Genomic DNA, 26,733 nt, shown 5'->3' on the forward strand with positions numbered 1-26,733 from the left:
TTTCGCAAAGGAGGGGATGAGTTGCCTGTAGAAGTTTGCAAATCCCAGGAAGCTTTGTAGCTGTCCGTGGGCGCGAGGGGGCTGCCAATCTAGGATGGCCTGAACATTGGCTGGATCCATCTCTATCTCCTCGTTTGACAGTTGGTAGCCTAGGTAGTCTAGCCATGAGTGGTGAAATTCACATTTTAACAGCTTGACATATTGATTAGCCGCCAAAAGCTTTTCAAGTACCTGACGAACTAGAGGTATGTGGTCCTCTAACGTCTTGGTAAAAATGAGAATGTTGTTCAGGTAGACGAGGACTCCCTTTAGAGGTGCTCATGCAGCAATTCATTGATCAGTTGTATAAACCCTGCCAGGGCCCCCTGCAGCCCGAAAGGCATGACTTTGAATTGGAAACTTCCTGGGGGCAGTTGAAGGTGGTTTTCCATTTGTCTACCTCTCTGATTTGGACCCAGTAATAAGCTTCTCTGAGGTCTAGTTTAATGAAGACCTTTCCTTTGGCTAAGTGGGACAACATGCTCTTCATGAGGGGGAGAGGGTATAAATTATGTGCACACACTCCATTTATTGCACGAAAGTCAACGTCTAATCTCATAGTCCCTCTTTTTAGAATAGGACTGGGGCTGCAACTTGTGGCTTTGCCGTTCGATGAACCCCCTTGCTAGGTTTTTGTCTATGCATTGGCACATTTCTTTCATCTCCCGGGGTGCCATGGCATACAATTTGGGTTTGGGAAGTTTGGCCCCGGGGATGGTTTCGATGGCACGGTCCATTGCATGGTTGGGGGAAGGCATCGCACTTAGTCTCACTGAACACTTCAGTGAGGTCCTGGTATTCCCTAGGGATCCTTCCAGCTTCCAGTGTCACTGATCTTCAGCGTGTATTCCTCCATTTCTAATCTTAAATGAATGGTATTTAGGGCAGCTTTTTGCAAGCCCAGAAGCTTTTTGTATTTTTGTACAGGTAATCCTTGACTTACAACAGCTCATTTAGTGACCATTCAAAGTTAACAATGGCACTGAAAAAAGTGACTTATGACCCTTTTTCATACTTACAACCGTTACAGCGTTGGCACGGTAGGGAGAGGCCGGATGAGGCGAAGTGCCCCTCGACATGAGTAATGTTGAGTCGGCCACGTCCACTTAGTCACATGATCACCCAGCCACACCTACCTAGCTGGTCATTAGGGCAGAGAAACCGGTCGTTGAATTATTTGAATCCCACCACTGATTATGAGTTCGGGGCCTCCTCGTCTGACCGCTCGCTTGTGTTCTTGTACACTTCGCTTCCTTCCCCATCTGTCCTACATATGTGTGAATGAATTTGTGGGCCAAAGTTTGTTTGACGTCATTTCACCTCACTGTTCGGCTGAAACAAAACTCGCATTGGTACGGGTCCCTGGTGTACGAAAGTGACTTCTCGCGTTTTCTCCTGCCCTTCGGCACCAGGTGGAAGAATCATAGGGGAGATCAAAATAGAGACTTTTCAACAGGCCATTTCAGAGGCCGAAGACGACTTTGAGACCCTGCAAGGAGAAGAATCCTCGGGCGCCACTTCCTTGAGTTCGGAGTCTTCCCCGCTTGATCCCGAGAAACGGCTGGGCGCAAGGCAGCAGGGAGAGGTGCAGAAGAAGAAATGCACCCGACGTCGGAGGAGAGCCTTTCATAAAAAAAACAAATACTACCCAACGGAGAAGAAGCACAGCTGTCCTGAGTGTGGGCACAAAAGTTACTTCTACTCAGATCTGCTAAGGCACATGAAAACCCATGCGGCGAAAGAGCTGCTCAAGTGCCTTGAATGTGGGAAAACATACCGAGGCAGGTCGTATTTTGAGAATCACCTGAAGATTCACCTCCCGCTGGATGATACCAACAGATGCGTGAAAAGAGCCAAGAAGCGAAAGTCTGGCGGCCAAACTAAAGAGGAATACACCTGCTTTAAATGTGGCATCGTTAAAAGTAGCCAGTCAGGACTCACCGAACACATGAAAGTCCACACCGATGAGAGACCTTACCAATGTTCCGAGTGTGGCAAGTTGTTCAAGTGGCAATCCAACTTGTCTCGGCACCGGAGACTCCACACCTACAGGAGGTTTTCCTCGCGACAGTTAATGCGCAGAGGTGAGTCTGGGACGCTTGGATTGGTGCATTTTGCAGGCGGTCCTCAGCTTACGGCCACGGTTGAGCCTAAAGTTTCTTGCTAAGTGAGTCATAAGAGCCGTGGGGGGGCACAGTGGTTAGAATGCAGTACTGCAGGCTACTTCTGCTGACTGCCAGCAAATTTGGCAGTTTGATCCTTACCGGCTCAAGGTTGACTCAGCCTTCTGTCCTTCCGAGGTCGGTAAAATGAGGACCCCGATTGTTGGGGGACAGTAACATGCTGGCTCTGTAAACTGCTTAAAGTTCTGTGAAGCGGGTATAGAAGTCTAAGTGCCATTGCCTTTTTTTAAAAAAAACAATGTTTTTCCCCATTTTGCGGCCTTTCTTGCCACAGTAATTCAGTGACTCACTACAGTTGGATAATTTAGTCTCCTGGTTGTTAAATGAATCTGGCTTCCCCCTTGGCTTTGCAAACATTGATCACACAGCAACTGTCACATGTTGGGACTCAGCAACTGTCATATGTATGAACCAGTGGCCAAGTACCTGAATTTTTGATCCCACAATCATGGGGATGCTACAAAGGTCATAACAGTGGAAGCCGGTCATAAGGCACTTTTTTTCAGTGCCGTTGTAACTTTGAACGGTCACTAAATGAAGTGTTGTAAGTCAAGGACTACCTGTATTTAAATATTCTCATGAAAGATATGCCCTCAGAAATATGGAAATAAGTGGAGCGTAAAGCAAAAGTTGATCAAATGTTAGAACTGAGCAATAATGTTGAACTGCCAGGAAACGTAACGTTTTTCTTTCTAAGAGAGCTAACGAACAAAACAAACTTTAAAAAAAGCATTCTTCACACACACACGCACGCACGCACGCACCCCGCTTAGTTCCTTTATGACGGTTTCCCAACCTTGGCAACTTTTAAGATTCGTGGACTTCCAACTCCCAAATTCACAAGAGGTGGTTTTCTCCAGCAGTGGTTTCCCTTGTTGACTTCTGGGAGTTGAGGTCCACATGTCTTAAGGTTGCTAAGATTGGGAATTTTGGGGAGGACTAATAATTTCACGATTGTATAGCCAGGCTACCTCTGTAGGATGGTCCTGATATTTGGCATTTCAGCTTTGGGCATGCTTATTTGTTCACTGCTCCCTCGCTCCCTCCCCACCCAAAACTCATTGCTGAGACTCCCTTCCTTCCTTCCTTCCTTCCTTCCTTCCTTCCTTCCTTCCTTCCTTCCTTCCTCACTTCCTCACTTCCTTCCTTGCTTGCTTGCTTGCTTGCTTGCTTGCTTCTGCCATCAAACCTTTGGCTTCTGGCAGCATATTAGAGTAGAATTAGTGGCGAATGCTAAATAATGTATATTGTACAGAATTTATGATGCTACCTAGTTTGGTAATGAAACATCTGCAAGAATCCAACCAAGCTCAGAGATCAAGGACCCCTCCTGTCAATTCTTGAGCTACAAGCATCGTCTTCCATTGTTGCTCAATCAGGCCTGGGTAAAAATGGTGAACAGTCATTCTCTGAAGTTTCTCTGGAAGTGGTCAGTCTTTAAAAACTTCTGGAAGGCCATCACAGAGAAAGCCAGTCTCTGTTCTGGAGAAATAATGCAGAGGCCAGGGTGCCAAGCTGCTGGCATTTTTGAATTGCACCTGAAAGGTTACTGGTAGCTAATTCAGGATCTTCCAGGTGGACATCAGAAGGTTTTATAACAACTAGTAGCAGTCAAAAGCTGGCATTTTGGACCCATCGCAGGGGTCTTTTAAGGCAGTTTCCATGCAGAGTACGTTGGAATAGTTTTAATCCCTTGGAAAGGTGAGAAATCCCGCAAGGCAGCGGTTTTACCCGTGATGCTATAGAACTGCAAGTGGGATTTTGAAGAAGCAGAAGCAGGATAGGCAAAAGAGTATGGATATTTTTGAATTATGGTACTTTAGGGAAGATCCCAGAGAATACTGGGTGCGGCCATAGTTGGAAGGAAAGAGATGGCAAAGAAGATGGCAAAACGGATGGTCGTTGAGGCCACTTGGAGGTTTATCTGTGTCCTCCGGGTTCACAGAGGGGGAGGGATACGACATCGACCTCCAGTCTACAACACAGTCCTTTCAGCCGTTCCAAGGAGGCTCCACAGTCATTTGCACCACTCAGGTGACTCTGAGGACACAGACAAACCTCCAAGTGCCCTCAGCGACTCTCTAAAAAGAATGCAAATGACCAGGTCTCTGCAAGGAATATAAATCCTTCCGTTCCCCACCATCCAGTCAGAGCGGAAGAAGCTTCCTGGATGAGAAGTGAAACATCTTCAAAAGAAAAAAAAACCAGAAAGACCAATTGCCTCCTGAAAAAAAAAAAAACAGCACCTACTTCAGGCATGTCAACGGTGCCTTGCGATATTTTTCCCCCTGAGTTTTAATTCACGTGTCTCCCAAGGCCACTTGGAGATGCTGAAGATTGAACCAGGAAGGTTCTTCATGGAAAGCAGTGAAGGCCACTCCAAATTAGAGAGGTCTGTGTCTGTCTGCCTGTCTGTCTGTCTGTCTCCTTTCCTGGGGATAAAGAAAAAGGGGGATGGGGATTACAAGACATCAAATCACGATTTATTTTCTTTTTTGGGTAAATTTTATTTGAGTTTTCAACAAAGAGAAAAAAAATACAAATAAAACATCTTCTTTGAAAGCAGCATAATCCCGGGTTACATTTCCTCGAACAGACACAAATTCAGGTTCATGCTCATTTTTATATTCTATTCCATATCTTATTACTATTTTTACATTTTCTGCACAGCTTCTCCCCTCTTGTAATTTTCTCAATTTTATTTTAATTATCTTAGTTCAAATCATTGTATTTATATTTTTTGTCTGTCCTGTTTCAACTATCTATTATCTTTTCTCATTAAACAAAATTTCTCCTGTAGTTACTGATTGGAGTATGACGCCTTTATATCTTTTCCCTAAAGTTGTAACATTCAATATAATACATAACTTCCATTCGGATTCTGCTTGGTACATTCTTAAAATACATTGTATTCTTAAAAAAAGAAAAAAAATTATAAATGTATATCATTAAAACAACATTCCATTCCAATTCAATTCCATCATTAATATTAATATTCATTAAAGTCTTAACATCTTTAACATTACTTTTCAATTAAATATCATACTTCTATGGGAACAATTATAAGCTTTCCATAGTTAATTCCCCCCCTTCACTTATATTTTATAAAACATTAACTAATTAAAATGTTCCCATTCCTTCCTAATTCAATTTTCTCATTTATTTTATTTCACTTATTCACAAACATTTCACTAAATTACATCATACGTTGTTTCTAATTTTCTAAAGTTATTTCTATTACTAATATAACAATACAATCTTATGTACCTTTACAGAATCCCTTTTTCAGTTAGATTTTCACCCATTGTCTCTAAATAGGTCCTGTTTCTCTATATCTTGCTCCGGTCCTTTGTAACTTCTTTTCCTTTCCTTCTTCCCTCTCTTCTTCTCTCCCCTTTTTACCCCGTTGTCTCTCTACCTCTATTTCTCTCTTCTGTATTCCCCCTTTCTGTTGCTTTCCAGTATTATACTTATTTTTCAAATTATTTTTCTTTTCTTTGGTTGTTTTTTTAAGTCTTAAATTCTCCATTCTCTTTCCCCCCTTTCCTTTTTCTTCCCCACATAAAATTATTTGTTCATTAAAGATGGCTTCTTCTTTGTCCCAGTCTTCTTGTTTTGCAGTTGTTTCTTGTTGTTTCTCATAGTTCCAAATCTCCATTTCTAAGAATTGAAAAACGAGGCCAAAAGAACCCTTCCCTTCTTGTGCATCTTCTTTGTACTTTTTAAGTTTCATTTTCAATTCATCCAGAAGTGGTGCCATTGTATAAATTTTTAAACAACCACCCGATTGATTTTAGTCATTCAAATATAATAACCAAAAATCCAAAGATCACCAAATAATCCAAATACATGCAAGCTGTTTCTTTTTTGTTCTTTTTTTGTTCACTTTCTCTTCCTGGGGTTACTATTTAGTTGCAAAGTTTCAATTAAAATGTATCTTTTAGAAGTCTTGTTGAAGTTTTACTTTAGATTCTTTTTAATTCCAGGCAGTCTCCTCCCTCTTCCAGATCCTGCCCTTATTCTTTTTCTCTCCCTTCCTGCTTATGAAAAAGAAAGTTTTTGATGTCCAGAAATCTTTATTATCCCTTTTGACATTTTGTTTTATTTTCACCTTAATTGCCTATTGAAGTCAAAGCGGATTTTTCCGATTTCTTATTTAAGTCTCTTAGTTGTCAGTTTCCTTCGCTCCTTCCGACTCTTCTTTGGGAGCGATGTTATTTTTTGTAAGTTTAAATTCCAGGGTACCTTAGTTGTTGCCTTTACAATTTAACCCGGTCAACCAAAACTTTCTCTTCTTATCTTCCTCCTGCACATTCTTTTCTGGTCGAGTTCTTCTTTGTGGTGGCCATTTCTGACCACCGCTGCAACCGCCTTTGGGAAAGGGAGGAATGGCCAGCTGAGGAGGAGAGATGCGGCTCTCCTCAACCCTGCTGGCGGTCTCCCCCCTCTTCACCAACTCTATGTGGTGGCTTAGTCCCAAAACCTGGCAGCTCGGGGCGCTCCAGCGGCGAGCCCAGACAGAAACCACGCACGACCGCGGGTTTCTGTCTGTCGCCGAAGCCCTTCAAACCGGAAGAGTCTGAAATCACGATTTTTCAAGTTTTAAGATGGGTAGATTTCAACTCCTGGAATTCCTTAGCCAGCATGACTTGTTCAGTTAATGTTACCGGATGACTTTCTTAATGTTTGTCTTCATTCATTTGGGTTTTTTTTTTTAAAAAAATCCCTTTTCTTGGGGTAATATAGGTATAAACAGTTTTAGTAACTCACCTTTTCTTAAACTAGAATAAATGTTCTCTTCTTCCCATATCTCATCTATCTTTTTTTAAAAAAAAATAAAGCTTCATTTTTTAGTCTTGGTCAGCCAAAGTCCACTAAGGGTTACTGGAAATAACACCATATTTATTTTAACCTTGATTAAATAAAACAATTTTACATTCCTTCCTTTTAACAATCTTGAACTTTTTATTTCCTTTAACTTTATACTTTTAATAATCTTGACGCTTACCTCCCCTCAAATAATGTCCTAGAGCTTGATTTCCCCACCTCCGTCATTTTTGCTTGTCTTTCCTCATGAATGTTTTCTAAATTCTAACGTCTCTTTTGTAAATCCAACGTAAGAAAATTAATGCAGGTCAAATTCTTTTCCTTTGTGTTACACTTCAGCCAGTTTCATTTGTGTATCCAGGATAACTCCTTTCTCCACATCGTTGCTGCAGCCTGTTATTTTAAAATCCATTTTCAGATCAGTCTTCATTGTCAACCGGCAAAACCTTCTTTCTCAGGCTTCATTCTTTTTGGTTTCTTGGTTGCCATTCCCGGGTTGCGGGGTGGGCGGGAATGAGGGAACTTAGGAATGTGGTCCCTCAACTGCTAGTCAAAACATCTAACAGGACCAAGGCTATGTCAGCGGACACCTGTCGGAGCTGAGCGGGAATCTGTGGCTGATCTGATTGGCCCATGTGACTTAAAAGAGACAGAGGAGGGGAATATCGTATTCTTTTAACTATCCCTAAGTGATTTAGAGCTAGCTTCACCTTCCTAATTGCCAACATGATATACTCAATAAAGGACTTTCTGAACCTAATCCAACTATCAGAGTCCTGACTTCTCCGAGTTCATTGATTGGAAGGATGGCCTTAACCTTGTCAGGTAAAACTTCTTTCTCTTCAAATAACCTCTTTTAAATATAGTCCGTCTATAGAAGCAGACCCTTAAGATGAATTTCTCAAGAAATCTGGGCCCGTTGTTCACAAATATCCTTCAATATGTCCAGGGTTTAAAAGCATTGTTCCATTCTGTAATAATAATCAGTCAAATTTTAAGGGTTTTTCTTCTTTAATTGTACTATTCAGTTCCTTCTTGATTCCGTCTAGTGTCCGGTTTTTAAAATGCCATTTTTGTCTCTCTCTCTTTTTTTAAAAGTATTCAAAACAACAGCCGTTTCCCATAGGAAGGATTCTTATTTAATTGGTTTGAGAATCTTTTTTTTTTTTTTTCAAATTCATGTGGAAACTTAGTCGGTTTGTAACTTTCCAAAATCAAAAGTTCTAATCACCCCATGGCTGTTTATCCCCCCCCCCGCAAACAAAGTATTAAGTCCTTTTATTTGTATTTAAAACTTCTTTCGCTAAGGATTGAAGGAAATCTCACCCAAGGTAGTCAGTCTTGCCATTTGGAAGGTTCCTACGATCCGAACAACAGTGAACAAGGAATTTCTGAAAATGACTCAAAGAGGATGTCATTCAAACCCAGTCCTCTCTTAACGGCACCAACCGTGGTTTGGACAAAGATGGGGACCTCTCGTCTCCCACTGCTTTAATCCTACTGGTGACCGCTGGTCTTATCATCTCCTCATGCGGTACAGCTGTCCAGAGCACTTGAGGGCCATCTCAAGCTCTCTCCTTGCCTGGAGAGGAATGACAAATAGCTGGTCTACTCACTGGTTCTTGATTCTGCCACCCTTCTCCTCTCTGCTCTCCATTTCTTCCCCAGAAGTCGTTTCTTCTCCTCCTCCTCCTCCTCCTCCTCCTCCTCCATTACCTCTACTTTCTCCCCTCTCCCTTCTCCTTATTGCTAATGCAGGTGGTTGTACTATTTGTTCCCGTAGGTGCCAGTGACTCTAATCAGGGCCAAAGCAATTCTACGCAGGCGCAAAAGTCCCCTCTGGAATTGCTGGGAGAGCTCTCTACGGTTTCGCTGATTGCTGTCAGCGAGGCTGACCCCGTTTCCAGGCCGCCTCCGAGGAAGTCCCAAGAAGTGGAGCTCTCTCAAATGTATGGGCTGAAAACCTTAAAGGTGATGCTGAAGAAACTCCCGAGCCCTCAGAAAGGGAAATCCAAGGGCCCCGATGTTTGTGACCGTAGAGCTACCGAGCTTTCCAAAACCATTGAACGCAGGACCATCCGTACAGGGGAGAGGTCCTACGCTTGCTCTGATTGTGGGAAAGCCTTCAGCAGGCCATCTCATCTTTGTCGACATGAGAAAGGCACTGCATATCGTAAAAAGAGGCCCATTTTCGAGTCTATTTTTGCAGAGGAGAAGATTCCCTGTCGAGGTAGGTGTGATGACCTGGCTAATAATGAATCATTCTCTCTCTTTTTTTTTTTCTCTCCTCTCTGTCTTTTATTATGTTGGCCTTTTTTACTGAATCTGACATTTTCTATCTACCCTGAGCAATTTTCTTACCATTCCACACCAACAGAGAGAGAGAGAGATAGCTCTTCAGGATCTTGTTGCCAACATTAATTATTCTTTTCCTCTTTATGAATTCAAAGCTTACCAGTAAAAATGTTGGTTATGTGGCGAGAAAACCCATTGGTCTTTATATAGCAGAATTGTTCATCTTGTACTTTCTTCCTCTCTGCAATACATTATAAATTAACTTCTGGCAGTGTTGGGGGTTCAGGGCTTAGTGACTATGATCTAGATTCTAGACCAGAGACCTCCAAACTTGGCAACTTTAAGAATTGTGGACTTCAACTCCCAGAATTCCTCCTCCAGTCATGTTAGCTCAGGAATTCTGGGAGTTGAAGTCCGCAAGCCTTAAAGTTGCCAAGTTTGGAGACCTCTGGTCTACTAGACCTTTGATATGAAATTCACACTTTTAACGATAAATATTGACAGGTAGAGAAATGTACAATCACTTTTATGTTTTCAAAAAAAAACCCAAAACACATACAATTGATATTTTCCTACTGAATTGTTTTTTAATCTTTTCTTCCCCCCAAAAGCAGGTAGACGAAGGCCAAGTCCTTTTTCCTTCTTCTGATCAAAAGGTCTTTTTTTTTTTCCTGGCTTTTTAATTGCTGGATAGACCTTATTCTGAAAGGCAGGTTTGTGTGTGTGTGTCGTTAATAAATTAGAGAACAGTCCCCATGCACTCTCTCCGAGCTACGATTCCAATTAAAGAGCGCTTGTTCTTTCTCGCCTTGAGCAACAATTGGTAAAAAGCTGCTTCCAGATTGGATTCATTTCCAGGTTTGTTATGGCCTTCCCTTCATTGCGCTAACATTCCCTGTGATTTGAACTAGCAAGCCGATCCGCCGCTTTTAGCTAGGCTTGATAAGATTCACAGCATTGCCTATCTTAAAATTGTTAATTGTCCCTTTATAGGGGAAGAAGAGCCGAGGAGTACAGGTCCCCTCCAGCAGAGCATCAAATTGGAAGAGGAAGCTGGGGCATATCCCCCTTGCGATGATCAACTTCTTCCGACAGTCTCTCAGGAGGAAGGACAAATGGCGAACGAGGCCTCCAAACATCGCAACACGACAATGCATGCCTGCACCAAATGCGGCTACCAAGCTGAAAAATTGTCGGACATTCTGAAGCATTTCAGGGTCCATAACAAGGAAAAACCTTACAGATACTTGGACTGCGGGAACTCCTTTGGATGGTCCTCAACCTTCATGAGACATCAGCAGACCCATCAGCAAACGCCGGTGCCCAACGTTGTTATTGCCGAATGTGATGTGACGCTGAGTGGTAGGTAGAAATTGGTGGTCCGTATTACACGTAATATAGCAGTAGCCCTTAGGCTTACATTCCGCTTCACAGTGCTTTTACAGCCCTCTCCAAGCGGTTTAGAGAGTCACCATTTTGTTTCCAACGGTTATCAGCTAAAGGGTCCTTTGTCCAGGAAAGGGAAGCCATAGGGCCGTGATGGCGAACCTATGGCACGTGTGCCTCAGGTGGTACGCAGAGCCATTTGTGCCAGCACGCGAGCTGCTGGCAAACTTATCTCACTGCGCATTTGTGCGCCTCACAGCTGATTATCGGCCAGTTTGAGGCCTTTTTTGGCCTCCCAGAGGCTTGAGGAAGGCTTCTGCAGGCTTTGCAGGCCGAAAACTAGGCCTGTTTCATCACTTTCTGTTTTTTTCTGGAAATACCAGAAGTGATGAAACGGGCCTAGTTTTCGGCCTTCAAAGCCCGTTTCATCACTTCTTGTTTTTCCGGAAATACTGGAAGTGACAAAACGGACCTAGTATTCGGCCTGCAGAAACCTTCCTCAAGCCTCTGGGAGGCTGAAAAAAGCCTCAAACCGCCCAAAAAATAAGCCGTGGCATTTTTGGCACAGGAGCCCCCAAAAAAGGTTAGCCAGCACTGCCATAGGGTATGGGTGTGCAACTAATGGCCCTTTTGTCTATAGAGATTCTCAGTCATCCAGGTCATGGTAGTCCCAAAGGTACATTTTTTTTTTCAGGAGGCTAGTTCTCTTCGGAAGTCATTTCCGCCATTTGTAGCATCTGTGAGGGTTTTTTTTTTTTTTTGTGAGAACGTTTCGCTTCTTATCCAAGAAGCTTCAGCTCTGACTGGATGGTGGAGAATGGATGGATTTATTATCCTTGTAGGCAGCTGGTCATTTGCATTCTTTTTAGAGAGTCGCCAACCTTTTTTGTGCCACGGCCCGGTACCGGCATCGCAAAATGATCTGTGGCCCAGTACCGGCATCAGCACGCATGACAAGGCAAGGCGAGCCGAGCGACCGGCCAGCCAGCCGTCCCCCGCTTCTCCCCGCCACCTTCAACTCCTCCTTTGTACCTTTGTCGATGGGCTCCGCTTTGGGATGGTCACTCAGCTCGCCTTGCCTTGGGTGCTGAAACAATCCTCGCGCCTTAGTTTCGTTTGAAGCCCCCCCCCCTCGATGAAACTAAGGCGCAAGGATTCCTTCAGGACCCAAACACCACTTTCTAACAGGAAAAGCTCACCCGGAAGCACTTTCTCGTCAAACAAGATGGCGGTGCCCAGCAAACCGGCGGCCCGGTAGGAAATGTTCCATGGACCGGTACCGGTCCGCGGCCTGGTGGTTGGGGACCCCTGGCTGAGGCCACTTGGAACTTTGTCTGTGTCTTCAGGGTCACCGAGGTGGAGGCAGGCGACATCCCCTATCTCCAGTCTACAACACAATCCTTTCAACAATTCCAAGGAGGCTCCCCACCTATTTGCACTAATTGGGTGACCTTGGGGACATTAACAAACCCCCAAGTGGCCTCAATGACTCTTTCAAAGGATGCAAACGACCAGCTATCTGCAAGGGATATAAAAATCCTTTCCTTCCCCACCATCCACTCAGAGCTGAAGAAGCTTCTTGGATGAGAAGCGAAACATCTTCAAAGAAAAACCAGAAAGTCCAAAATTGCCTCCTGAAAAAGCAGCTTTAGGATAACAGCCCTTTTACAACTGGCTCAGGAATTCTGGGAGTTGAAGACCACAGATTGTAAAGGCGCCCTAGTGGCCACCCATCCTCCTCTTGGTTTATGTATGGCTAGACTGAGTTTCATACCTTGGTGTGGCTGTGACCGGTGCGATTGGTGGGAACTGTCCATCCACATAAGGATGCGGTGTGCAGTGGGAACTCAACATTAGAATCATCCTCCGAGCCATTTAATGCAGTTTCTATCCAGCCAAACTTCACTCTGTTTCTTAGAAATTTCAGAAGAAAAGCCGCCAACTTTAGTTTAGAACCCAGCCTGCACGGGGAAGTAAGAGGAAGGGTTTTGAGTTCAAGGGCAGTGGAGTAAAATACAAACTCTGGACCTGACTGCAGAGTGAGAAAATACATTTCTTTCCTTGTTAAGGTTATTTTGGCCGCAGAGATGAACGTGAAAATCCCTGGCTGCTGCTTTAACGAATGATTAAATCTGAAGTAGGAACAGGGCTCGGTTTTGTCTTTCTTTTCCCCAAAAAACTATTTTCCACAATCTGAATTATTTCTGTTCCCCCCCCCCTCCACAGATGATGAGGAGTTGATCAATTTCTTAGGGAAGAAGCCTCCAGGACGGCAAGAAGCGGGCTTGCAGAATGGCCCAAAGAGGTCATCCAAACGCTCCCCATCTGCCGCTCCCCCAAGTTCTGCGGCTTCCAGATTGGAGGCCTCCTTGCTTCCCTTCCGTTCCAGGGAACGAAACGGAAAAGGCCAAGCCATCCCTCAGAGAAAGAAGGTGAAAAAAAACCGGTACGAAGGTCTCGAGAAGAAACACTTGTGTCTGGATTGCGGGCACCGTACCTATTACCTGTCGGATCTCATGCGTCACAAAAGGGCTCACCCAAACGGGAAGCCTTACAAGTGCCCAGATTGCGAGAAGATCTTCGTCCAACCTTCCTTCCTCAAACTTCACCTGAAAACACACAAGCCGGAGAAGAAACCCATGAAGAGGCTAAAAGCCCCCCAAGGAGAGAGGAAATACACCTGCTCCAAATGCGGACACAAAACCTATAAATTGTCCACTCACCTCCTCCATATGAGAGCCCACGCGGGAGAACGGGAGACCTCTTACATATGTGACGAGTGTGGGAAAGATTTCAAGTGGAGCTCCAATCTTTCCAGGCATAAGCGAAGCCACAGACTTAACAACAAAGAGGTTAGGATCCGACGGCCCTCTTTCACGCACGATAAGGAGATAAACAGAAGTGAGTGCCTGATTTTGAACCCTTTGTTGATTTAAGTGTAAACCCGTAGTTCTCGCTCAGCTATATACAGGGGTGGGATTCTACAGGTTCACACCTATTTGCTAGAACCTGTTGTTAACATTCTAAGCAGTTTGGAAAACCGGTTGTTAGAAGAAATTACTGGCCTAATCCTGTAAGGAAGGCAGGAAGGAAACATTCTGGTGTTGCTTACAGAAACTGCCTCTCCGTTAACCCTTATTACATTCTTGGCAGGACTAGACTTCCTGTCTCAGGAACCTCTCTGGAGTTTTTTCCCCCTCCTTTGCTGGTACTTTACTTGTGTGGAGTGACCATTCAAAGCAGTCACATCATACTAGGAAACAGTCAATAAGGATGCAAGCGACAAAGTTACAGTCATACAGTCATAAGTGGGAGGGGATGGGTGATAAGGAGTGATGAGAAGGTTAATAGCAATAGTGCAGAATAGGGATGGAGGGAGAGAGAATAGATAGGTAGCTGGATGGGTAGGTAGGTAAGTAGATTTGAGGGGTGGATGGATGGATAGATAGGATAGGATAGAGATAGGTAGATGATGGGTAGATTAGATGGATGGATAGATATAGATAATAGGAAGGTAGATTAGACGGATGGATAAATAGAGATAGACAATAAAGTAGAATAGAATAGAATAGAATAGAATAGAATAGAATAGAATAGAATAGAATAGAATAGAATAGAATAGAATAGAATAGAATAGAATAGAATAGAATAGAATTCTTTATTGGCCAAGTGTGATTGGATCCACAAGGAATTTGTCTTGGTGCAAATGCTCTCAGTGCACATAAAAGAAAAGATACATTTGTCAAGAGTCAAGAATCATCAGGTGCAACACTTAATGATAGTCATAGGGTGCAATAAGCAATCAATCATACTAGGAAACAGTCAATATATAAATTGGCAAAGTCTGTTGTAATTCCGGATCTGACACAGCCCGGAACTACACCACACAATATTGGAGGTTAGAAACAGCCCCCAAAAGCCACATTCCCCAATAGAAGTAAATCAACGTTTCCTGGTGTCATCAATCTCCACCTCCAGGTCTCATCAGGGTCAGTTTTGGTTCCCATGGGAAGAAGAACCACCTAGCCTAAACAACCCTCACCATCTCCACTCCTCCCACCTTAGGAATGTGGCAAGCCCACTCACCCCCACCCCCTGTAACTAGCAAAGAGAAAGAAAGAAAAGGAATATACGATAGAGCTAAATACGATGGCTACGCATATGTCAATTTGGGGCTTGACACAAAGTCAATGGGGAAGCCAGACTCACTTAGCAACCGTGGTAAAAAAAAAGTCATAAAATGGGGGGTTGGGGAATTCATTTAGCAGATGTTTCACTGAGCCACAGAAATTTTGGCTCAATTGTGGTCGTAAGTCAAGGACTGCCTGAAATTTTCTTCACAAGAAAAAAGCTCCCTAAAATAATCCACCTTGTTTTAAATTGAAAATTCAGATTTAAAAATTATACTAACAGCTGTATACAAATAATTTGCAAGGAGCCGCTTGTTTGAGTTGGGCAGCCGTAGAGATTGGTTAGATGAATAACAATAGATGTTTAAAACAGGTGTTTGACTTTACTGAATTTGGTTTTGGGGGAAATGAAAGTGATTGATCAATTGTGGCAAATGGTGTGAAATTGGACATGAGTCACTTAATGATTTTGGTCCGCGTTGTGGTCATAAGTCAAGGACTACCTGTACACGCCATCAGGTCATTAAGAGACCAGATAGATAGATATTCTGCATGAAATACAGCTGGTGGAAATGAAGAATAGACAGGGCTAATCACACAGGACTAATGTACTTAATGAAGGGACGCAGTGGCTCGGTGACTAAGATGCTGAGCTTGTCGATCAGAAAGGTCAGCAGTTCGAATCCCTAGCACCCCGTGATAGAGTGAGCTCCCGTTACTTGTCCCAGCTTCTGCCAACCTAGCAGTTCGAAAGCACGTTAAAAACGCAAGTAGAAAACTTAGGGACCCCTTTGGTGGGAAGGTAACAGTGTTCCACGCGCCTTTGGTGTTTAGTCATGCCGGCCACATGACCACGGAGACGTCTTCGGACAGCACTGGCACTTTGGCTTTGTAACGGAGATGAGCAATGTTGCCCCCTAGAACCAGAAACGACTCGCACGTATGAGCGAGGGGAACCATTACCCTTTAATGTATTTAAGAAGCTTCATATTGAACTGTATAGTATAATTTTTGAAAGTTGAATAGAAATTTAAAACATCCCCTTTCAGATGTTACAATGCTACAAGTAACATTATTTTGGAAATGTTACGCTTTCTTGCCTGTATTTATGTGGTCCAGTGGTTAGAATGCAATATTGCATTCTGCCCACTGCCAGCAGTTCGAGTCTTACTTGCTCAAGGTTGACTCAGCCTTCCATCCTTCCGAGATGGGTAAAATGAGGACCCAGACTGTTGGCGGGGGCACTAGGCTGACTCTGTCAACTGCTTAGAGAGGGCTGTGAAGCACTGAAGCGATATAGAAGTCTATTGCTGTCTTGGCCATTTGTGTAGGGTGGGTGTAATCTCACCACTGCTATGAGATGTGGTGGTGCACCAGTTATAATGTAGTATTGCAGGCTAACTTTGCCGACGGTCAGGGGTTCGATCCTCACTGGCTCAAGGTTGACTCAGCCTTCCATCTTTCCGAGGTGGGTAAAATGAGGACCCAGATTGTTGGGGGGCAATAGGCTGACTCTGTAAACCGCTTAGAGGGGGCTGTAAAAGCCCCGTAGAGCATTGTATAAGTGCTATTGCTATTAATAGAAAGTTCCATTAGGCCAGTGTTTCTCAGGCACGCCGACTGGGGAATTCTGGGAATTGAAGTTCCTACCTCTTAAAGTTGAGAGACACCCCTTTTTCTTTCCTGGCCGCCTCACATTTAGGCTGTTCCTTTGTCTCAACAGGTTATGAGGAACCAAAGAAAACCACTCAAGTCCAGCTGAAAAAGATAGGTGGTCATTCGCCGGCATTAAACACATCAAACATAGCAGCGTTGCGTAAACAATGGCGCAATTACAAGCGTCAGCAAAGGCAAAAAGCAGCTGAGAAACGCCAGAAAATGGGAGAACGCGTGAAGGAGAACGTCGGAGAGAAGAAAACGAAGGAGAACGTCGGAGAGAAGAAAACGAAGGAGAACATCGGAGAGAAGAAAATGAAGGAGAACGTCGGAGAGAAGGAAATGAAGGAGAACATTGGAGAGAAGGAAACGAAGGAGAACATTGGAGAGAAGGAATCGAAGGAGAACGTTGGAGAGAAGGAATCGAAGGAGAACGTTGGAGAGAAGGAAATGAAAGAGAACACCGGAGAGAAGGAATCGAAGGAGAACATTTCAGAGAAAGAAACGAAGGAGAACACCGGAGAGAAGGAATCGAAGGAGAAACATACTCCAGAACTATCACTCCGGGCTCGGCTGGAAAAATTTGCTTATTCCAAAAATAGAGGAAAAGAGGACAGCCAGGAAGTACGAGCACCGGTTCCAAAAGTCTCAGCAGAGGAGCTGCATCATGAATGTACTGTATGTGGGAAGAACTTCACCTACGATGGCGATCACCAGAACCTGCACAACGAAGCGACACCTCACAGATGCTCCGAATGTCGGAAATGATTTCCGAAGAGAAGAGTAAGTTTTGGTGAGGCTCCAGGTCACTCCCACAGGGGGCTCCAGGTCACTCCCTCAGGGGACTCCAAGTCACTCCCTCAGGGGGCTCCAAGTCACTCCCTCAGGGGCTCCAGGTCACTCCCACAGGAGGCCTCAGGTCACTCCCTCAGGGGGCTCCAAGTCACTCCCTCAGGGGGCTCCAGGTCACTCCCACAGGGGGCTCCAGGTCACTCCTCAGGGGACTCCAAGTCACTCCCTCGGGGCTCCAGGTCACTCCCACGGGCTCCAGGTCACCCCTCAGGGGGCTCCAAGTCACTCCCTCAGGGGGCTCCAGGTCACTCCCACAGGGGGCTCCAGGTCACTCCCTCAGGGGGCTCCAGGTCACCCCTCAGGGGACTCCAAGTCACTCCCTCAGGGGGCTCCAAGTCACTCCCTCAGGGGGCTCCAGGTCACTCCCACAGGGGGCTCCAGGTCACTCCCTCAGGGGACTCCAAGTCACTCCCTCGGGGCTCCAGGTCACTCCCACAGGAGGGGTCTACGACAGTTCTCCACAGCCAACTCACCATGGCTTAGTCCCCCCTGGCCATCTCACCGCAGCATAACTTGCTCTGGGACAAGAGTTACACTAATATCAAAGAAATGGTGGAATAGGATCATTAAAGCAAGGATGAAAAAGCTACAAAGTAATGTAAAATACAAAAGTCAAAGGGAAGCAGTTGCGGGAGGGAATGGGGAAGAAGAAGTGAGAAAAGATAAGAAAAAGAAACACTGACTTCCGGCTGTCTCTTGTTACAGTAAAATAAGGCATTAACATCAAATCGCAGCTTTTTGCTTTTTCATAATACTATGAACGAGCCATTTCCATAAAGATCTATCAGTCTAAATGGCAAAACCCATTCAGAGTTTTGTTCTTTTCCTCATCAAGCACGAAGTTCAGAAGCGGTTTCCATGTGGAAACAAAATTACGGTACTTACGTTCTTTTCCTTAATCAAAATAGTCAATTTTGCCATTTCGGCCAATTCCCCATCAACTTCTGCAATGTCCCTTAGTGGGAATCGAAGCGTCCTTCCCTTTTTGTGCATACAATAATCTTGCTCCTGTCATCATATATAATAACATAGTTTTTCCTCAGATTCTTTTTCCATGACATCCAAATGGAAAAGTTCCAGTTTCATTTTTTATCTCCATTTTTTTAAAAAAAATGTATTAAAACATGAATCATAACTCCCAAAAAGTTTTCTTATCTTTCCTCACTTCCCTTTCCCTCCCCGCCGCTTTCCTATTTGCTTTGCATTTTGTATTTTACATTACTTTAATAACTGAATAAAAATGTTAACGAGAAACAAAAGGAGAAAGAATATAAAATGTGGGACAAAATGAAATTGGAATGGCAAAACTTGTATTTTTTTTTAATGTTAAATAATTGCTACCCTGTTTTCCTGAATATAAGACCTAACTGGAAAATAAGCCCTAGCATGATTTTTCCAGGATGCTCGTAATATAAGTCCTACCCCCCAAATAAGCCCCAGTTAAGATTGTTAGCCAGACGGATACATTTTAGAACCGTGTTTCCCCCCCAAATAAGACCTAACTGGAAAATAAGCCCTAATGTATCTTTCAGAGCAAAAATAAACATAAGACCCGGTCTTATTTTGGGGGAAAGATGCTATATTGTCTTGCAACGAGTTGGCTGTGGTGCGTTGTCTCATTCCCGCCACAGGTGAATCAGTTGTGCTGAGGGTAGAAAAGATTTCTTTCAGAACGATTACCCTGAGGCAACGTTAGAAAATTCAAGGTTTTCAGAACGTCCCGCGTGTGATAAAAAGATGCATTTGTGAGTGGAGTGCATTACGCCAATCAGTGCTGTTTTTTTCCTGAAAGTGTTTCATTGAACTTCATTATAAAATACAAATAGAAACAAATAAGGCCCGTAGTCCTTAGCTTACAACCACGATCGAGCACAACATTTCTACTGCTAAGCGAGGTAGGTGTTAAGTGAGCTATTGCCCCGTTTTTATAACTTTTCTCGCCACGGTTGTTAAGTGAATTGCTTACTAGCACGGTTGTGAGGCGAAGCTGGCTCTGACTTTGCTTGTCAGCGGGTCATAAAAAGGGCGATCCGCTGACCCTGCATCCGTTCATCAGTTGCCGAGCGTCTTAAATTTTTGATTTGGGGGATGCTGCAGCGGTCGAAAGTGTGGGGAAAAGGCGATCCTAAAACACTTCTTTTCAGTGCCGTTGTAACTTTGAACAGTCACTAAATGAGCTGCTGTAAGTCGAGGACTGCCTGTAATGAGGGAATAGGAGAAGGTAAAGAAAGGGAGAGGGGCGCAAGGGAAAATAAAGAAAAAAGCAATGGCTTCCATCTTTTTTGGGGTGCACTAAAACACTAAAATACAGCTACAACCTCCACATTTGCTGAACGTATTTAGTAAGCGACTGGGAAAATTATTTTCTTCAAATAAACACTTTTACCATCTCTGCCTCTTTCACCTCGGGTTCCTTCCTGAGCTGTGATGGCGCAGTGGTTAAAGTGCAGTATTGCAGGCTAATTCTGCCGACTGTTAGCAGTTCAATCCTGACCGTCTCAAGGTTTGACACGGCCTTCCATCCTTCGGAGGTGGGTAAAATGAGGACCCAGATTGTTGGGGGCAATAGGCTGACTCTGTAAACCGCTTAGAGAGGGCCATAAAGCACTGGAAGCGGTATACAGGTAACAGCAGTTCAATTTAGTGACTGTTCAAACTTACACTGAAAAATGTGCCTTACAACCATTTTTCCCATTTACAACATTGCAGTGTCCCCACGGTTGTGTGATCAAAATTCAAACCCTTGGCGGTTGGCTCATATTTATGACCGTTGCTGTGTTCCAAGGTCCCGCGATCTGACCGTCACACAAGCAAAAGTCAACAGGGAAGCCAGATTGACTCAACAACCGTGTTACTAACGTATCAATTGCAAGGATTCACTTAACGACTGTGGCCAGAAAAGGTGGTTAAAATGGGACCAAACTCAACAAACATCTCACTTGACGGCAGAAATTTGGGGCTCCATTGTGGTTGTAAGTTGAGGCGACCTATATAAGGTTAAGGGGCTGTTATCAGTCTTCCCAAATTGTGCTTCCATTTTTACACCTGCAGGATTCTTGCTTGCAATCAACCTAGATCAGTGATGGCGAACCTTTGTGTTGAGGTGTGCCGAAAGTGCGCGCATGCCAGCACCCACAACGCAGTGTGCCCTGTGCATGTACGCGCAACACCCCCGCCCTGCTCCCTTACCTGCACTGCGCATGCGTGCGCCTCCCAGCTGATTTTCGGCCTGTGTGAGGCCATTTTCACCCTCCCAGAGGCTCGAGAGAAGCCTTTGCAGCCTCGGGAGGCTGAAAAAAGGGCCCGTTTCGGCACTTCTGGTATTTCCAGAAGGCCCATTTTTTGGCCTCTCGAGGCTGCAGAGGCTTCTCTCAAGCCTCCGGGAGGGCAAAAATGGCCTCAAACGGGCCGAAAATTAGCTGGGAGGCACGCGCATGCGCAGTGCAGGTAAGTTTGGCTGGGGCTCATGTGCCCGCACAAATGGCTCGGCGTGCCTCCTGTGACACGTGTGCCGTAGGTTCGCTATCTCGGATCTAGGTGATAGTTCCAGGTTTTTTTAAAAAAAATCTAATAAAAACTTCTGGCTTCAGTTTTATGTTTGTTGGAAGATCCTTCTGAATTAAGGGGGAAAAAAATGTGGCCCTAATATTTCACGTAAGGCGGCGCTCTCAGAAATAAGCCGAGTTGGGGAGTTCAAGGGCTTGGGACATCAGGACACCTACTTAGGAAATGACTAATCTAGGCCCTCCAAGGGGTACAGGACGTCTTTGACTTACGACCACAATCGGGCCTGGAATTTATGTTGCTACAGGTGAGGAATGGGTTAAGTGGGGTTTGCCCCATTTTGCGACTTTTCTTGCCGCCTTTTGTTAAGTGAATCACTGCAGTTGTTAGAACAGTAACACGGCCGTAATGCGAATCTGGCTCCCCCGTGGACTTGGCTTTGTCAGAAGGTCGCAAAAGGGAGAAACACATGACCCTGGGACACCGCAACCGTCCCATATGTGAGTCAATGGTCAAGCATTTGTATGCAAATCCCGCGACCCTGGGGATGCTGCCAAAGGTTAAGTGTGACAAATGGTCCTAAGTCACTTTTTTCAGTGCCGTTGTAACTTTGAACGGTCACTAAATGAACTGTTGTAAATCGAATACTACCTGTATCTGATTTTGTTGCTTTATTCCCTTCTTTCTTTCTCTCTTTCTCTTTCTCTCTCTTCTCTCTTTCTCCTCTTTTTCTTTCTCTCTCTTCTTTCTTTTTCTTTCTCTTTCTCTCTCTCTTTCTCTGTTTCTCTATTTTCTTTCTCTTTCTCTTTCCCTCTCTTTCTCTGTTTCTCTCATTTTCTCTTCTTTTTCTCTCTGCCCTCTTTCTTTGTCTTTCTCTTTCTCCTCTTTCTCTTTCCCTCTTCTCTCTTTTTCTTTTTCTTTCTCTCCTCTCTTTCTCTCTTTCTCTTTTCTTTCTTCTCTTTTTCTCTTTCGCTCTCTTCTCTTTTTCTTTCTCTTTCTTTCCTTTCTTTCTCTTCTCTCTCTTTCTCCTTTTCTTTCCTTTTCTCTCTTTTTCCCTCTCTTTCTCTGTTTCTCTCATTGTTTTCCTTTCTCTTCTCTTTTTCTCTTTCTCTTTCTGTTTCTCTCTCATTCTCTCTTTTTCATCTTCTCTCTTTTTCTCTTTCTCTCTTTGTGTTTCCCTCTTCTCTCTTTTTCTCTTTCTTTCTCTCTTTCTCCTCTCTTTCTTTTTCTTTTGCTCTTCTCTTTTTCTCTTTCGCTCTCTCTCTTTTTCTCTTTTTCTTTCTCTCCTTTCTCTCTTCTTTCTTTCTCTTCTCTCTTTTTCTCTTTTTCTTTCCCTTTCTCTTCTCTTTTTCTCTTTCTGTTTCTCATTCTCTCTTTTTCACCTTCTCTCTCTTTCTCTTTCTCTCTTCTCTTTCTCTTTCCCTCTTCTCTCTTTTTCTCTTTCTCTCTCTCGTTCTCTCTCTCCCTCCCTCCCTCTCTCTCTCTTCCCAGTTTGAGTTAACGCATGTGCTTGCACAGTGTCCATCGCTTGCGAAAGAAGACAGACAGCACTTGGAAACCATGCGGGACCTCTCTCCCGACGAGCCTCCCCCTTCGGGCAGCTGAGGCGGCTGGCTTGTCAATCTTCCTGCGAGCACCGTTTGATCGGCAGAGATGAGCAACCTCAGAACAAAGAAGCTGTCGCTGCTTGATTTCTGCAGATCAAACACCCAGCAACAAAAAACTTTTTTTTTTTCTTCTTCTTTTTGAGGGGGGAAGGGGCTTGACTCTTATCGTCTTCTTACAGATCCTCTCTCTCTCTCTCTCTCTCTTGGATGTTGACGTCCATTTTGAACATTTTGGAAACTTCAGAAACGGCCTCTGGAGACACTGTAGGGTGGGAAGTCCGTTCTTTGCTGTCAGCCAGTAATAGCATTACAGTATTTGAGATATTGCATCCATTTTTCTCCCCAAGGTTTCCGTCCCCCTTCTTTGTTGCAGAGCCCTCTCGTTCTATACTCCTTCATGGGAAGGGAGTTCACGTCGTCCCACAAGAAGTCTGATTTTCTGGGCCTCCCAGCAGAATTCAAAACTGGCTTCGACTTCACAGACACGCTTCATGTAAAAAAAAGGCTTGGAAGAAGAGTTGTTTCCAAGGATTTGGATAGAGGCAAAAGGTTATCTTAGCGAGCAGTGGATTACAATAATGGTTTATGCTGTTTGTTTGTTTTTTTCCAAAGGCGAACAGGTGTTTCTTTTAAAGAAATCCATTTGTGTCACAATAGACTTTTTTTTTCTGTTTTGTGTCTTAGGTTCCCCGTTAAAGTGATGCCATGCGATTCCATGTCAAGTATGGGTGGGAAAGCTCTATCTAAAATATACATTGTTAAATATGTTAACTTTCTTTCCTCTCCCCCCCCCCCACTTAATCAAAAGTAAGGAAAAAAGTGGAGTCCAAGAAAGTAAGAAGTGAAGGGGTTGTATTGCTAATATGTCCACACAAGAAATGGCAAAAGGGACACTGTACGTGAACTGTTGAGCCAAAATTTCCGTTTTTGGATTGGTTCTCTTTGACCTGACATTTTTATATAGCCTGATGAATCCTAGTTAAGATGAAGATAGGCTTGTTCTGAGGTGTGTTACTAGGTGGGCATGTCTCACTCTTCAAAAATCACCTCTTGGTAAATATACTCCAAATAAAATCTTTCCCAGGCTTCACGTAGTATGCAGTTGAGCGGAACATTGGAGGATTATAGACGTAAGACTGTTTCCGGTCTACTACAGCTTCAGCCAAGGCCTTCAGCCCTTTATCTTTCTACGCACAGAACAGGACTTCCCAACTACTTCTTTAGCTTTATTTTAATCTGCACTGGGTGTTTCTGCCAAGGACGCGGCCATTTCCTCCCACACAGAAAAGTTTTATGGTTCTTCCCCCCAAGTAACTTAAAAGGCTGAAGAGCAAGCAAAGCAGTTACACCGTCTCAGCTCGTAGCCTGGACATAGTCACCAAGTCCTACAAGAAACAAGTCAAAAGAATTCAGGGGTTTCAGCTGGCAAGGGCAAAGATTGAAGGAATCCAAGAAGAGAAATGGCAGAGAACCATTTTGGGGCAAAACATTAGGGAAAACGGCTTTAAAACAAATACATTGGGGCAGTGAAGTAGACTTTCTTAAAACGTGCAGCTTCTTGCTGGAAAGGTTTCAGCCGCGTTGCGGCAGCCATCTTGTCAGGAGCAACGTAACTGTAAAAGGCCCAAGATGGAGTAGGAAGAAGAGTTAGAAGGGCGGCCACTAAAACTGCTTGACTGGATGTTTTAACTCAGATGAGCAACCCTGCGTACGTTTTCCTGTTTTAGCTCTCCCTGACATCTTTCCCCCACCCCCTTTTCAGTTTTCTTAAACTATCCTCATCGTAATACAAGAATCAAGAGCCTTCCTCGTTTTTTTTTTTTTAAAAAAAACTTTCGTTTGTTTTTTAATGGGTGTCAGTAACAAGCAGATCGTGAAAACACTAAAGCAGACTTGGATCCAGTTAGTACACGGAAGAGAGACTGTTAGGAAATCTCAGGGTTGTAATTTAGGCTGGAAAAAGGATGAAAAAAAAAAAAATCCGTTCATACAAGGAGGATTTAAGAAGGGAAAAAGAAAAAAAAATCTGAGGGATACGGACCAGTGTCTTGCGTAGTCCAGCAGTCTTTAATTCTCACAACTGACTTGATTCCAGGAAACCCATCGTACAAGCCATGAGGCCTACAAGTTGGTTTCTACTATCCCTGATCCCTGAAGCTGCTAATGTGCACGGGTATCCTGCCTCTTTGCATGGAGATTCTACTTTTCGCCTGATGGCCAAAGTTAGACATATTCAGGGACAGCCGGGTAGATAACGTGACCGAATCGCTTGAATAAAGTTTGTTTTTCGCGATCCTGGAAAGTTGGTCAAATGGCTCCTAATCCGGGTAATTCTCAATTGCTTTAATGCAGAGTCTCTGAACCTTGACAACCAGCGGACTTCAACTCCCACAATCCCCCAGTCAAGCATATAACAGCCAGCTGGGGGAATTCTGGGAGTTGGAAGTTCTCACATCTGAAAAAGTTGCCAAGGGTTGGAAGACCCTGGTTTCATGGGAGCTACTCTTGGGTGTGAGATAAGAACTGGAGTTACTAGCTTATGCATTCCTGGGAAGGTATTAGGGTTTGAATGGAAACGGGAAAAGTTACGATGTACAAGTCACAGTCCTGTTTGCTCGTATAAAATTGTGACGGATTTGGGAAAGCTTGTTGGTGCACTCAACAATAAATTTTTTTTACAACTTTGAAACCTCAAGGCCTCTTCTTTTCCTTTATGACAGGTGTCAAACTCAAGGCCTGTGGGCCAGATGTGGCCCACGGGGGTGCTTAGATCTGGCCTGTGCTTAGATCTGCCCTACGGGGGTGCTTAGATCTGCCCTATGGGGGTGCTTAGATCTGGCCCATGGGGGTGCTTAGATCTGGCCCATGGGAGTGTTTAGATCTGCCCTACGGGGGTGCTTAGGTCTGCCCTACGGGGGTGCTTAGATCTGGCCCAACGAGGTGCTTAGATCTGGCCCAACGGGGTGCTTAGATCTCGCCCGCAGGGCCACCCTGATAACAGTGAAGGACCGGCCCATGGTGCCTTTCCCAGGAAAAAATGGAGTTTGGGAGCCCATTTTCACTGGCGGAACCCTTGGGCCACGACAGGCACCCCCCCCCCAAACACAAGTGGTGTCAAGCTGGCCACACCCACCATGCTCATGCTGCCCCCCCCGCCCCCCCATCCCTGAGGTCAAACAATCCTGACGCAGCCCTCAATAGAAATGAATTTGACAATACCAGGTTTGAGGCTGGTTTAGAAAAGCTTCCGTGCTCCAAATGGGTTGCAAACGTTTCAAGCCCATCCAGAGTCTTCTCAAATGAGTGGTGGATAAATTTAATAAACCTGCCAAAAAAAAAACCCGCCACCCTCTGCAAACATTGACACTCAAATTTCATGGATGAAGTGGACAGCATCCAAATTGAATAAATAATAAAAATAATTTCCTAGCCTTAATGAGAGGTGGGGGAAGGAAACCTGATTCATGTAAGTCAGTGACCCCTTAAGTCAGGGGTCGCCAACCTTTTGGACCACAGGGACCACCAAACTCATAATTTTAAATCCCAGGGACCACTAATATGAATTTCTACGGACGGTGGCTTGCTGATGGTGAGAGGGAGAGAGGGACAGATCTGATCTAACCTCTGTCTGTCTCTCTCACACACACACACACAAAAACCAGGCTGGCTTTCTTAAAACGTGCTGCTTCTTGCTGGAAAGGTTTCAGCCGCGTTGCGGCAGCCATCTTGTCAGGAGCAACGTAACTGTAAAAGGCCCAAGATGGAGTAGGAAGAAGAGTTACAAGGGCAGCCACTAAAACTGCTTGACTGGATTTCTTAACCGATTCTGTGGGCATGGCCTAATTTGAGGGTGTGGCTTGTTGGTCAGGTGACTGGCTGGGCATGGCTTGTATGTAAATATATTTATGTAAATATTGAATTTTTTTATACAAAAAAGAGCAACTTTTTACCGAAAATCAGGCAAAGCAGGCAGGCAGATTGAGTTGCTCACAGAATCACAGATTCACTTAGAGATCTACCGTGTTTCTCATATAATAAGGCCGGGTCTTTTTTTTTTTTTTGAACCCCGAAAATAATGGCTAGACCGTCTTTTCGGGGGTGACTTAATTCCCCCCCCCTTGCATCTTCGGGTGGGCGGGCATCAATGGCTTGGATGTTGACCTCGGCGTTGGTGGGGCACTTCATATTGGGGTCAATGCAGGCAGCACCATATCCGGGTGTGCAACAAAAGTACTTCCTAATGGCAAGCCCCCC

At 44.3% G+C, this 26,733-nt stretch overlaps 1 protein-coding gene across 2 annotated transcripts in view; it reads left to right on the forward strand.

Annotated features, from left to right (window-relative positions):
* Positions 1–25,168, forward strand: part of LOC113450211 (uncharacterized) — a 47,082-nt gene extending 21,914 nt beyond the window's left edge. Inside the window, exons 7-12 of one of the 2 annotated variants that reach the window (XM_087927696.1) lie at positions 1,452–2,123; positions 8,833–9,279; positions 10,338–10,706; positions 12,957–13,631; positions 16,584–17,309; positions 22,364–25,168. In XM_087927696.1, coding sequence (XP_087783822.1) covers positions 1,452–2,123; positions 8,833–9,279; positions 10,338–10,706; positions 12,957–13,631; positions 16,584–17,284 — 2,864 coding nt within the window. In that variant the 3' untranslated portion in view covers positions 17,285–17,309; positions 22,364–25,168. The remainder of the gene's footprint in view (positions 1–1,451; positions 2,124–8,832; positions 9,280–10,337; positions 10,707–12,956; positions 13,632–16,583; positions 17,310–22,363) is intronic. The other variant, XM_087927697.1, reaches the window with a different exon arrangement.
* Positions 25,169–26,733: the final 1,565 nt, after the last annotated feature.

Source organism: Pseudonaja textilis, chromosome 2 (genome assembly GCF_049901715.1).
Source record: "Pseudonaja textilis isolate UNSWEBS1 chromosome 2, rPseTex1.2, whole genome shotgun sequence".
In the NCBI taxonomy this organism is placed as follows: domain Eukaryota; kingdom Metazoa; phylum Chordata; class Lepidosauria; order Squamata; family Elapidae; genus Pseudonaja; species Pseudonaja textilis.